Here is a 14,458-nt window from a genome sequence, read left to right on the forward strand (position 1 = left end):
CTGAAAATCACACGGCTCAAAGCCAGACTATCCACCCCCTGGTTCACTCCTGACCTCGGGGCCAACAAAAGGGCAATCAGGCTGAGATCCCTCCTCACTCAAAACCCTGCGAACCTTGCGCAAAAAGCTAATTATGGATGCAAAATCAGCCTATTATGCCACCACCAACAGGATCAGAAGCCTCTTCAACATTGTCACACTGTGCCGGGCCTATCCCGGTCCCTATGGTCCCAGCTTCGCAGGAGAAATGCAATAGCATTAACAGCTGCTTCCTCGACAAAATTGCTAAAATTAGGGACTTTATTGACTCTGCAAAGGCCTCCAAGGAGCCACACCGCACTAGGAACTCCCACCGTCCCCCCTGGTCAGACTACACCCCGACAAACCATTAAGGACCTCTCTGACACTCTTGCATTCCTCAAACGCACAACCTACTCGGACGATCACCTCCCAGCCTCTGTCATCAAACTGCTCCAAGGCTGTGCCCTCAAAACACTCCTTTAAAATCGTCAATGCCTCTCTGGCTAAAGGCTCCTTCCCGGACTCTCTAAAAACAGGGCTGACCCACCCCCTCTTGCAAAAGCAGTCACTCGACCCTGAAGACCTAGCACACTGCAGACCCATCACAAGCCTCCCTTTCATAGGGAAACCAATCAAAAAGGCAGTAGCCAATCAGTTGCTGGCCAAAATCGACCAACTCGCCCTCCTCTGTGACTACCAATCAGGGTTCCACCCCAAATGTAGCACAAAAACTGTGACAATTCAGTTGATAGATGACGCACTTCATCTTACGGAGAGAGGCGACTGCTGCCGCCGCCTCTACCTTTCAGCAGCGTTCAACAAGGTCGACCATCCCACGCTCATTGTGATCCTCGCCACCAGAATGGGCCTCGCAGGAAACCTCCTCGACTGGTTCTTCTTATACGTCGCCAACAGATTCCAGTGACTAAATGGGGTAGTTCAGATCGAAACGCCTACCTTCAGGGCTATATTCTCTCACCCATTTTCTTCAACCTTTATATGGAACCCCTGGGAAAACTCTTAAATGACCCCAGCATTTCCATCCACTAGTACGCTGATCTCACACAGTTGTACCTTAAGGTTACTGGCCGTCAAGACATCTCTCGTCTCCGCTGCTGCTTGGACACCATCTAGAACTGGATGTCACCCGCCTACCTAAAACTCTACCCCACCATAACAGAGTTTGTCCTTATCGGGCCACCTCCCCCCACCCCTCAAAACAGCAGATCGTCCAAAACTGTGTCGACAACATGAACCTAGACAGATTCACTGCAAAGTTGACTGACAAATCCCTAGGCTTCATTGTCGATAGTGGTCTCTGCCTTCAAAACCTGTGGCCAAGAAAGCCCAAACCGCCTGGCTCCAAATCTCCACACTTGGGAAAACCAAACCCTTCACCCTGCCCCCCCACCCCACGCTAACATCCGTACAGTAGTTCAGTCACTGGACATCTCACACATTGTTGGGAGTAACTCCCTCCTCTCTGGGCTCCCAGCCACGTACCTTCCTCTCTCAAAGCTGCCCACCATGGCACAGCCAGTTTTATTGTGAGTGCCCACAGATTCAACCAGATCACCCCTTCCTATGTGATCTCCATTGCCACCCCAACCCCCCGGCAAGGATTCTCTTTAAAAACGCATGCATCAAATACAAAGCGTTCTCCAACTGAACCCAGTCTAACCTGGCAGCCAAACTCCATATCTTAAAAGGTTCCCACACCTCCCATAGCTCGACCATCAAATGGTTAGTGTCCATGCTTACCTGTAAGGAAAGGACCAAAAAGTGGTCCTTCTCCTGCTATGCCCCATCCCTCTGCAACTCCCCCTCCTGGAGGCTCTTTCATCGCTTCCTCCAGGGCTGAAACCCGGACAATCCTCCACAATACTGCATTACTGTTCAAACCGCTAGCTAGGCACTAGCCTCTGGCTTCTCCTGAACTCTATAAAGGGCTTTGCTACCTACAGGCCAGGTTTGCGCTATAAACAATAAAATAAACATATCTGTTTATAGCTATGTCAAAAGCTTTCTTTTTAGTTCGTCATTCAGTGTTTGGAATATTTCATTCTGTCGCTCAAAGTTCATCTTGTTCATATTATTCCTCATTTCCTGCTGCTTTATCGTACACATGCTCTTTCATTCATTCAGCAGTTACTTAGACGTTCTGTCCATCCCCAGGAGCACTCCAGTTCAAGTGCTCTCACCTTTTCACTCACCGGTTCCTGGCGTCTCCTCCGGGAGGCTGCTACTTCTGGTTCTGCTCCACCGACAGTTTCCTCAGATGTAGAGCCCCACTTACACTTCGCCTTCTCTCTGTGGGTTCCCAGCAGCTCTGCTTGCCTCACGTGAACATTACTGGTGACTTACAGCTTGTGAATCTGCCTGCTGCTCCTGCCGGTGACACCCAACCAATGAGGCTCCCACCTGTCTGGCCCTCTTGTGGCCCGCCATGGCCTTGGCTCTACAGCTTCTTGAGGGTACTTGCCGGTGTCCTGGCTCTCCTGCAGGACCCAACTCTGCCATCTCCTTCTCTGCAGGATTCTTTCCACTGGCCCACAACTTTCAGCCCGGCTTCTCTCCTACAGATCTCTCTCCGGCTGGTCTCCCTTGCTAACGTGTCAGCTCCACCTTTTATGCACCTGCAACCATTTGACAGGTTGCAGGTGTGAGTCTACGGTCTCAATTGCCTGACTACAATTAGTGGAGCACTGTGAACATGCCTGACCTTTACAACAGTCTGCAGGCTGCTTCCTCGTCTCAGTACTAGAGTGATGAAATGACAAGTAAGTGTGCATTGCTCTTAGTTGCCTCTTCCTCGTTCCAGTACTATAATGGTCGGGATGAGGGAAAATGCGGGAAGAGGGTTTGCAACAGCTGATAAAGGCAGGGGGAGGGTGAAGTTTGGCTCTCACAAGGAAAAGGGGGCTTCCATGGGCCTCATTACAAGTGTGGCGGTCTGGAAATAAGGGTGCCGGAGGCACTGTACCGCCACCCTTTCCGAGCAGGCACACTACAACTCTGCGGGCGGGGCCCTTTGCAACTGGCACGTCTGACTTGCCGGGCGTAATGGCACCTGCCCGCAGATTTTTCACAGAAGCAATGTTAGCAATGATGCTGGGGCTTCTGTATCCCCATGCCCATGGAGTCCTTCGGGACTCCATGAGAATGGGGAATTACACTTTCTGCCGTCCGATATCCCGGGCCACCAGGACTTGTGATGTCCCAGTGGCAGCGGGATCTCAGGTGGCGGAAACTGTCTTATGAGGATATCCTCTCCCCAAGGACCCTCCACCCATGTGATCTTCCCTCGAATCTCCACCCCTAAGGTCAGGATCCAAAAGTGATAGCTTTTCCCTGGCCACCTGAGAAGAGGATCCAAGGGGAGTAGGTGTGAGGATACCCTTGGGTTTTTCACATAGGGAGGAAGCAATACTGAATCTACCCAGGAACAGTCCTAGTACAGGATAGCGGTCCAGCTGGCAAGGGAGGATCTGGGAGGATGATGAGCAAAAGCCCAGGAAGGAAAGCCAGGACCCTTAAAAAGAAGCCAGGGTCACGAGAGAGGAGCCAGTATCCAGTCAGAAAGGCCAAACGTGGTTCTAAAAATCCTCAGCACATGTTCATGGCAAACAGTAGCAGCCCTCAGATTATGAAATGCCTTGCCCCAATAAATCCAGGACTTGGACAACTATATTCAATTCTACAAGGCAATGAAAACGTGGTTGTTTGCTTGGTATGTCTCAAGATGTACAGTACAGTGTCTTAATTCTTCATTTACCTACTGTCGGCTAGCAGTGTTTTTCAGGCCTTGATGCAGCTTGGTCTCTCTGTAGCACGTTAGTCTAAACTTTTAATGCAAACACTGTAGAACTCATATTAAGAATCTACTGACTGCACATGGTTTACCCATTCACTCATGAGCGGGCCTAACCCAGCCCTTCAATCACACACAGGAATGTTTTGACAAACTGAATGTGTACTAGGGCTTTCTGGGGGCACAAAACTGTGTAAGCCACAATAGACTAGGCTGAGCCCACATCTGCACACATACATATTTGGCCTGACTCATGGCCCCACACACTGAGATGGCCTAAAGATGGCCTAAAGAAAAACGGCTGAGAGAATGACTTACCCGAATTGCTACCATACAGGTTCATTGAGCTACGCATGAGGACTGCACACCTAGTAAAGCCTAAACTAAATTACAACTCCCACCAGCCTACTCCAAAACATAAGTGTAGTGTGATAGAATCACCCTAGAACCAAGATGGCGTACTTAAAAACCACTGGTCCTAATTGCCATATTCCACAACAATGTAAAACCAACAATGTAAAAGCAAAATATTTAGGAGTTGCACAAGAGGGTATCCGAGAAATAGAATTCTGACATAACTATGCACAAAAACTGTCTTTAGAATGGAGTTGCACAGAGGTTTGTCTGAGTTCCTACAGCTGGTCGTATTAGAGTATAGTTATCACCAATGCAAGCAGAGGGGTATTTTCTAACCTGTGCAAAGCTGGTAGTCCTTCACCTATTGTGCTCTCTCCTGCCTCTGTAGCATTGCACTACTGATGTTCTAGGAAAAACATATTCACGGCTTTTTCCATTGGTTTCTTTATACTTGTGATTTTCTGCTGTGTGGAGTTTGTGCTGAGGGCTTCTGTCCCAGGATGGCATTTGTTTATACTTATCTAGTTACCCCCTCCACCAGCCGTTGCCAGTGAATATTCAGCACCCGGGCATGCACCTTGATACAGCCTATCCCTCTGCAGATTGACTCGAAGCCTCCCATATGCTTCCATATTGTGTACTAAAAGGCACAGCTGTAATCTACAGCTCAGATGTGCATTGTGCATGAGATGGAAACTTCTACACACAGAAATCATCTGAGCTTCGAGTGAGAGGTCAGCTGGAGGTGCTTCTTCCCCATATTGCTTTTGTGTGTATCCTCCTGGACAATTCTGAATTTGCCCGTCGCTACTATGGTGTGGTGTCGGAAGATCTTTTATGTCCTTAGGTGTAGGATAATGAAGAAACATTCCTTCTGCCTTGCTAGCTTTTCGCATAAAATGTATACTTTGAGATTTGTGAAAAAAAACACTAATCTCTTGTGATTGTCCAACAGGCGTTCACATGACCAGTTCTGGCAACATTGTTATGAAGGAAGAAAGGATGCAGCCTTGTCTGCTGGATGATAACGGTGCAGAAGTTGACAAAAGCACTGCTGACCTTGGCATAGGTAAGGTTCCTGTTTCTTGTTATTTGTATCACGCTCATTCCTCAGCAGGAAAACCGAACAGAGACTGTATCTGTGCACAGTTGATCTATTGAGGTGAGAAAGCAAAAAGCCAATTATTAGAGGTGAAGAAAAGCGACGTGTTTTAAGCTTCTTCCCGAATACGGAGAGTGTTCTAAGAATGGGGGTTGTATTTATGTGTACATGTCCTTTATGGGGCAGTTATGGTTCAGGCAAGTTGAAATCCTTGTACTCTCCCCATGATCACACATTTCACTGTCATTGGAAGTGGCTATATATGGTAAAATAGCAGCCATAAACCTGTGCACAAAGTGACAATACACAGACTCGGTCTGTTGTATTGCGTAGATGCTCAAGCATTCTGGCATTGCCATGGTGCATGCTTGGCGATGCCATGGTCAGTAGACCGTGATGGCAGGTGCTTTGGCTATATTTGGAATTCATTCAGGCTTTGACGTTGTGTGACTGTTCAGTCTACAGTTCATGATCCATCTCCCGCATTGCCTTGGGACACTAAACCATTGCCTTGGGCTTTGCGGACACTAAACCACAAGTAGGAAGCGCATTCATAGTCGCTGCAGCTGACTCACTGCCCACACTTTTAGCTGTGTGATGGCAGTTTCCTGCTTATTTGCCAGCTCTGATCTGTTTCGATTAATGTTTCCTGACAGCACTCTGCTTAAATCCTTCACTTAAATCTCTACTCTGCTTACATCGCTCCTCTGCCTACATTTGTGCAGATTATTTTCTTTTGTTGTGGCTGGTCCATCCGGTGAACTAGTTAATAATACTTACATCATCTAAACCTGTGCCTTTGGCACGAATACTGTTTCTGTGCCAATCCTGTGCTGTTGTTGCAATCTGTTAATGTTAGGAGTTTTGCATAGTGCTGCCGAAGCAGCAGCTCACTATACTGCCCTGTGAATCTCTTCAGCTCTTGGAATCTTGACCCTTCCACCTTGGATTCAAGCCTGTTTCTAATGAGCAGTCCTGATGCTGGGCTAGTTACAACAGCATGGGACGTGGGCATGACCCGTGGGCATGACCTACATCAGACATCTGATTTTGAATAAAAGGTAATGCACTTTTTCATAAAGCGCTTCTGTTTCCACACCTGGTAATAAGATAATGAGTCCATGTTGTGACGAATCTGACGGCCTTTCACTGATTACCTGGATGGAAGCCTTTCCTATGTGGCCAGGGAAAAGCAGAAGCTACCTTGACTCTAACCCTGGGGGGTGGCTATCTGTGGGAGGACCACGTAGGGGAGAACAAACTCCAGGGAGGCAGAGATATCAGATATTGGAGAAAAAGAACAACCCTTCAGATATATATTTTCGTAACAGCCATGTACCTTTTCAACACTCAATTATGGCTTATTGTAATGTGGATGGTGAATTCCCACATTTTTCTAACCAACATCGCCGTTTGCCTCTATCCCCCGCCCCCTTCTCAAGTACTGAGACGAGGAAGGGGGTGGAGTAATGTGACATACCAGGAGCGTTAAGCCAACGCTGAGTTCTAGTCGTTGGAGAATGCCTCATAAGAGCGGGACATTTATAAAGGACACGGGTGAAGAGCAAGAGAGAATCAGCGAGACTGGCAGATGCTGCATATGTGGTTAACTTGTTCTAACCCTGTTCGGAAGGCCAGGGAAGAGTGTACTGCGGAACACTGCACAGTGGAGAGACGCAGCGTGCAGGGAAGCAAAACTGGGAGAAGTTTGCTGCATCTCTATCAACGGCAGCTGGAGTTTCCGCAAGCCGACAGAGAGAAGGCGCAAGCAGAGCGGCTCGCAGAACTCACCGTCAGCAGCCAAAGCTGTGGGTGAAACGTAAGGAACAGGGAAACGGCCACAGAAGACCAGTGTTACCGGGGTGCGTCAGGGTGAATGTCACATACTATAGACAGTGTTTGAGAGCCCAAGAGAAGGAAGTGAAACAGTTGCTACCAATCCAAACATTGTTACAAGTCCAAGGATGGACAGCGAAACTGATACGAACATTATTAAGAATTGAATTATTAAGAGCCAAGACAAGGGAAATAAAAGTGACACAGCCATTGTTAGGAAAGGGTCGCTGAACCAGCATATGAAAAGGATTGTTTTCTGGATACAACAGATTGAAGGAAAGCTGGACAAACCCTGACATGATAGTGAGTCGGGCAATGTGGAAAAGCCCTGGCAGGACAGTGAAACAGGCAATATGCGAGTTCTGGGCCTGCACCCAAATAAGAAAGTTGGAACATCCTGGCAGGTGAGTAAACCAGGGGTAAGAAGAGTAAGAGAAACACAGGATTAAAATCCCAATCTAAAATTGTCAAACACTGAAACGGGAGGACCCATACCCCTTTCTAAAGTGAATTTATAAAGTGGTAACACCCTGGCAGAAGAGTACAACCGGGAAAGGGAAAAGACTGAGAAAGTCCAGATGTCAATACCCCTCTGAGTAGTTGTGAAAACATTGATATGGCATTTATAACGCACCTATACACAAGTGTTTCAAGGCGCGACGAGGCAAAGCAGGGGGAACAGAGGGAAGACAAAGACAGCAATCTTACTAGGCCAGGTGACATTGAGATCGTGCGAGTGCATGGGAGTGGGGGGGTAAGTGTGAGGGGGAGAGTATTGCAATGCATAGAAGCAACAGAAATGAATAAATAAAACAATAGATAAAAGTGCGGCCAGCTAGTGGCAGGTGCAAGAGTAAGTGCAGACATCAAGTGACAAGAGCTGGTGCTGATTTAGGGATACAGAAACAGCCCCCAAGTGCAAGGGTTGCCCGGGAGGCAGTGCATGTGTGCAGCTGGCGGGGGATACGGACGTGGGCCTGAGATTAGAGGGTGGCCAGGCAGTGCCGTTTCAGTCATGAGTTCAGCCGGAGTTCAGCAGGGGAGAGGAGGAGAGAAAGCAGAAGCAAAGAGGAAGGTCTTGAGGTGCTTCCGGAACCAGAGATGGTTCTCCTCAAGTTTCGGGGAGGCAGTGAGGCTGTTCCAGAGGGAGGCCCCAGCCGAAGAAAGAGATCAACCACCAACTTGTTGCTTGGAGAACCGACTGACCCTGAGGGAGTTGGAGGTGGATGAGCCAAGAGCTCGAGGAGGAAGATATTTAGGCAGAGAGAGTTGAAAGAATTGAGGCCCCAGGCCCCAGAAGGCCTTGTGCACAATGCAGAGGGTTTTGAACTTAATCCTCGCAGCCACTGGGAGCCAGTGCAGAGATTTCAGTCCTGGAGAGATACGATCCCTGGGCTTGAGGCCAAGGACAAGTCTCGCAGTCCTGTTCTGGATGAGTTGCAGAGGGCGGAGAGAAGAAGCTGGCAGATTTAGAAAGAGGATGTTGCAATAGTCCAGCCTAGAGAGGACCAGAGCTCTGGAGACGGTGAACTTCTGGGGGAAGGAGAGGAAATGAAGAATACCTCTGAGGAGGAGCAGCTGGTAGTGTGACTTCTTAGAGACGTCAGATATGTGAGAGAAGGAGAGTGGAGTCGAAGATGACCCTGAGGTTTTTAGCCACAGAGGTTGGAGAAGGATCACTGGTGGGAAAGGAAGAGTGCCAAGAGAGGCCGGCCAGAGAGCTACAGAAAGGAGGGAGCAGGTGTGCCGATGAGGAGAATCTCAGTCTTACTGGCATTAAGGCAGAGATCATTGGCGGCACACCACTCTGGGATAGCAGACAGACAGTCAGAGATGAGGGACGGAGAAGAGGTGGTTGAAGGTAGCCTGAAAATGAGCTGAGTGTCATCCGCATAGCACTGAAAGTTGAGGCAGAGAGCGCTATGCAGTGGGCAAGAAGTGCTAGGTATTGGTTGAACAGCCAGGAAGAGTGGTTAGACCCCTGGGGAACACCGTGTAATATAGTAGGCTGTAGTCGGATGTAGGTTTAGCAATTTTAAGATTTATTGCGGTGTTATCTTAAACAACAGCTCTCCTTGTGCACATCAAACAGTATTAGTTTTCATGAGGTTTGGTTTCCGTGAAAGGGTTAATGCAGTCCAGAGTTCAAAAGAAGCTCCACTTGGCTTCTCGCATCTTTAAAAGGGAAAATAAAGTCAACTTAATTCTTTTTCTCCACGGACTGACTCACCCTCTGTTCACTGGGTTAAGAAAACAAAAAAAGACAAAAATCCACATGGAAGGCACAGTCCTTGATTAATGGTTGACGGCTGGCGCTTCTCCTCAGCGAGTCCGCCTCTGATAGGGATCTCCCCTGTGCCTCTCACTGAGCCTTCTAGTACGCCCAGTCACAATCACCTTTCCATTCCTCTCTGGTCTCCGGCTCGGCTTGCAGCTGTAATCAGAAACACCTGGTGAGCTCTCTGTTGCTGCATTTAAGCCCCTCTCTGCTCCTCCCCTCCCTTCAGTCTCCAGACAGTTTTCCCTCCCATTCCCCACACCTGCAGGGCGTTTTCTTTCTTCAGTCCACCCAGTTTCATGCACTGTTTGACCCCACCCTGTATGTCTCTGGGGCCACCGATCTACATGCGGGCTGACTGCATTATACCAGTGCCAACCTCTGGTACACCTATTTCCATGCTGTATGATTGGGTTGTACCTATGCCGGTTTCCCTTTTTAATTCTGTCTCTGCCCCCTCCTTGGTTTCGTTTCTCGTGGTGGTTTCTGGGACATGTAGTTTTCTTTTGATTTGCTGTGTAAACCTTTTGTTGGCTGGGTCTCATTACTAGAATAGGATCCTCCCTTGATTCTGTTGCCTCTTTGACCACCTCACATACTCCCCCCCCCCCCCCCCGGGAACTAGGCCGTTCGGGCATGTTCAAGGCCCTGGACAAGTAATCGGCTAATAGCTGATATTTTCCGGGTTTATGTACTGTAACAAAATGATAGGGTTGAAGGGTTAAAAACCACCTAAGGACCCTATGATTTGAGTCTTTCTGGGTGGCTAGCCATCGAAGAGGGGCATGATCTGTAAAGATGGTAAACTTTCGACCTAGTAAATAATAACGAAGAGATTCAACGGCCCATTTTATCGCTAAACATTCTTTTTCTAAGGTGGAGTATGGTATCTCGTGTGGGAGGAGTTTTCTACTGATGAAGGCTATTGGGCAGAGGTCTTGTTCTGATCCTTGGGATAGCACGGCACCTAGACCACATCCTGATGCATCAGCCTGTAAATAGAAGGCTTTTGAGAAATCTGGGCAGTGTAGAACCGGTTGGGTTGATATTAGTTGAATTAAGTGGTGAAAAGCTTGCACAGCTTCTGGCTTGATTTGAAGTGGCCGGTTGGTTTTTAAGGCGTCTGTCAGTGGTGCTGCTATGGTAGAAAAATGCGGTATGAATCTTCTATAATACCCTACGAACCCTAGGAAGGCTCGGATCTCTTTCCGGGTTTCCGGTATTCGTAATTTTTTCAAAGCCTGTATTTTGTCCACCAACGGTGTGATTACTCCACCTCCTACAGAATAACCCAGATACTTGGTAGTTTTGGCTGCCAGCTTGGTTTTCTTGGGGTTGATATGCAGTCCTGCCTCTTGTAAGGACGTAATTACTTTGATTAGATGTTCTAAATGTTCCTTCCAGGTTTTACTAAAAATCACTATGTCATCCAAATAGGCAGCTGCGTATAGTTCATGAGGTTTTAGTACCTTATCCATTAAGGCCTGAAAAGTGGCAGGAGCCCCGTGCAACCCAAATGGTAACACCGTAAACTGAAATAGACCTTGAGGTGTTGCAAAGGCTGTTTTCTCCTGATCCGCTGGGTTGAGCGGTATCTGCCAATATCCTTTGGTTAGGTCCAATGTACTCAAAAAGGATGCAGCCCCCAGTTTCTCTATTAGCTCATCTATTCGGGGCATAGGGTAGGCTTCATATCTGGAAATGGCGTTTAGTTGCCTAAAGTCCATACAGAACCGGGTGGTACCATCTGGTTTGGGTACTAGTACCACCGGTGAACACCATGCGCTCTTGGAGGGAATAATGGTACCTAGTTTCAGCATGCTCTCTATTTCTTGTGCTATTTCCCCTCTTTTTGCTTCAGGGATTCTATAGGGTCGGAGGCGTATAATCTTGCCTGCCTCGGTTGGGATTGAGTGAGTAGCCATATGAGTCCTTCCAGGTAGACTCGAGAATGTCTTTGCTACAGGGTGTCAAATAATTCAATTCTTTGGGTGTCGCTTAATTGTTCCCCCAAGCCCACATCTCGTAGGTTACCAGCCGAATGTGTGACCATTTGTTCCGGGACCGACATCTCTACTAGAGACGTACACAATATTGCTGAGTCTTTCTTTCCACAACTTGAGTAGATTAATGTGATAGTTCTGATGTTTGTTTTGTCTATCTGGTTGCTCCACCTCATAATTAACTGGACCCAACACCTTTGTTATACTATATGGGCCTTTCCATTGGGCGAGCATTTTGTTCGTGTGAGTGGGTAATAACACCAGCACTTTGTCTCCTATTTTAAGCGTGTTAGGTCTGCTTCCTTTGTCGTAATACTTCTCTTGCGTTTCTTGAGCTCGCCCCAGGTTTTCCTGCGCATAGTCTGAGTTTTCCCAGGTGATCCCTTAGTTCATTCACATATTCCGTTAGGGTTGTTTCTTCCTGCTGTTCCCAAGTGTCCTTTAGTAATCCCAAGATAGATTTTGGCTGTCTCCCAAATAATAATTCAAATGGGGAATACCCTGTTGAGGATTGAGGTGTATCACGTAAAACCATCAATACCCATGGCAGTACTTTCTCCCACCCCAGACCAGTGGGGCTGGTTGCTCTTTTTATCATTTGTTTGATGGTTTTGTTATATCTTTCCACCAGCCCATCAGTCTGTGGATGGTACACCGAGGTCCTTAAATGGTTGATGCCAAGGGTCTTGCATACTTCTTTCATAACGTTTGACATAAAATTACGTCCTTGGTCTGTTACAATCTCCAGGGGAATCCCCACTCTAGCGAAATAGGGTAAAAGTACATCACATATTGTTTGGCAGACATTCCTTTTAATGGAAATGCTTCTGGATATCTAGTGGCATAGTCCACTACTACTAGTATGAACCGGTATCCTCGGCTGGTAGGCTCCATTGGACCCACAATGTCTATCCCTATCCTCTGAAATGGCTCTTTGATCAATGGCATTCTTTGTAAAGGTGCTCGTGCTGGAAAATGGGGGCTTGTTTTCTGACATATATCACACTCTTGGCAATATTTGGTTATCTCAGCGTAAACTCCGGGCCAATAGAAATTTTGCAACACCCTTTTTATGGTCTTGTTCTCAGCTAGATGTCCCCCTGTGGTGTGGTCATGTGCCAGCTGAATCAGCCCTTTCCTGTAGGACTGGGGAACCAAAAATTGCTCCTTCATTATGTTATCAGATCCTTGGGTTACTCGATAGATTAACCCCTGTTTCTCTTTAAAGTAGGGAGTAGGAGGTTGGACCCCACTAGTGTCTAGAGCTTGTTCCCTGGCCCTTTTTAATGTTTCATCCAGCCCTGTTTCTGTTCGAAATGAAGGCATATGGTCCCCCACCTTCCAGTCTATAATGGAAATGTCTTTATACGCTTCCTGATTCACTCGGTTTCTCCTTTTCTGGGCCTTAGATAATTTTTCCCGACTACATGCCCCCAATAGTTCTGTTTTTGAAAACGGGGCTTCTCTCAACCATCTATCGAATTCAGGTAGATCTGTTCCTATTAGCACCGGAGCGGGCAAGGTAGGAATAACGGCGGCTTTGATTGGCATCTCCTGCCCCTGTATTCCCAACACAATGTCTTTAGATGGATACCCTTTTACATCCCCATGCACGCACTTTATGTCAATGGTTCTCACCTGTTCGCTATCTTGCTCGCTCACATGGGGCTGTATGGCCGTCTGTCGGCTTCCGCTGTCCATCATTGCTTGACGGGGATGTCCATCGACTGTGACCTCTATCACGTAAGGCAGTCGTTTCCTTCGGTATTCCTGCGCTTGTATGGATCCGATTTCCATTGGTTCAATTTTTGTTTTTTTGGAACAAACGCGCAATATGCCCCCACTCTCCACACTCAAAACATTGGGGTGCCTGTCCTTTGCTTAAGCCAGCCCCATTAGTGGGTCGGGTTTCTGCCTTGTTCCTGGGTTCGGTTCCTGGTCCTTTATAGGTTCCGATACGTACTTGGGAAGCTTCCACACTTGGTCTCAATTGGGTGGCCGGGAAAGGTCGGGTGCTCCCTGCCTTCTGATATGCTGTTGCCACGTCTATTGCCTCGGCCAGTGATAGATGGTGATGTTGCCTCACCCACCTCTGAATTGGTCCTGGTAAGGCATCAATGAACTGTTCCATCATTACTTTATCCTTAATCTGTCCTATTGTGGCTGTGCCTGTTTGCAGCCCTTTTTCCGCCAAATCTTGTACTCTGTAGAACAATTGTCTTGGACTTTCACCTGGTTTCAATCGGGTTTCTCGAAACTTGAGCCTGTAGGATTCTTCATCCATGCCGAGTCTTTCCAAAATAGTTTTTTTAATCTCGGTATAAGGAGTGTCTCCGGTGGGGTTAGCCGCTTGGTATGCCCCCTGCATTACCCCTGTGAGCAAGGGAGGCAGATAGAAAGCCCATCTGTCCTGTGGCCATTGGGCTGCTCTAGCTATTCTCTCAAAATTTAAGAAGAAAAAACTGGGGTCTTCTCCTACTTGGTATTTTTGTAATACCGTAGGCGGTATTACTGGATGCGTCCGGTTCGTGGCCACTGCTTCTCCCAGTATTCTTAAAGCTTCCCGTCCTTGCTCTTGGGCAGCACTTTGCACTTGTATGGCCTGTTGGAGGGCTTGTCTGTCCGCCTGCGCCTGGTGACTTTGCACTTGTAAAAGTTGCTGCAGCTGCTGTTGCCCTTCTGCGAGTGCCTTTACCACAGCTTCCATGTCTTCTGCTTGGGCGTTCTCTTGAATCCCACCGCTGCCACCACTGTAATATAGTAGGCTGTAGTCGGATGTAGGTTTAGCAATTTTAATATTTATTGCGGTGTTATCTTAAACAACAGCTCTCCTTGTGCACATCAAACAGTATTAGTTTTCATGAGGTTTGGTTTCCGTGAAAGGGTTAATGCAGTCCAGAGTTCAAAAGAAGCTCCACTTGGCTTCTCGTATCTTTAAAAGGGAAAATAAAGTCAACTTAATTCTTTTTCTCCACGGACTGACTCACCCTCTGTTCACTGGGTTAAGAAAACAAAAAAAGACAAAAATCCACATGGAAGGCACAGTCCTT

At 47.6% G+C, this 14,458-nt stretch overlaps 1 protein-coding gene across 2 annotated transcripts in view; it reads left to right on the forward strand.

Annotated features, from left to right (window-relative positions):
• Positions 1-14,458, forward strand: part of LOC138566146 (zinc finger protein 485-like) — a 435,444-nt gene that overhangs the window by 228,863 nt on the left and 192,123 nt on the right. For both annotated transcript variants that reach the window (XM_069643160.1, XM_069643159.1), the window contains exon 5: positions 5,145-5,258. In XM_069643160.1, coding sequence (XP_069499261.1) covers positions 5,145-5,258 — 114 coding nt within the window. The remainder of the gene's footprint in view (positions 1-5,144; positions 5,259-14,458) is intronic.

This window comes from Ambystoma mexicanum, chromosome 2p (genome assembly GCF_040938575.1).
Source record: "Ambystoma mexicanum isolate Mex_15411 chromosome 2p, UKY_AmexF1_1, whole genome shotgun sequence".
In the NCBI taxonomy this organism is placed as follows: domain Eukaryota; kingdom Metazoa; phylum Chordata; class Amphibia; order Caudata; family Ambystomatidae; genus Ambystoma; species Ambystoma mexicanum.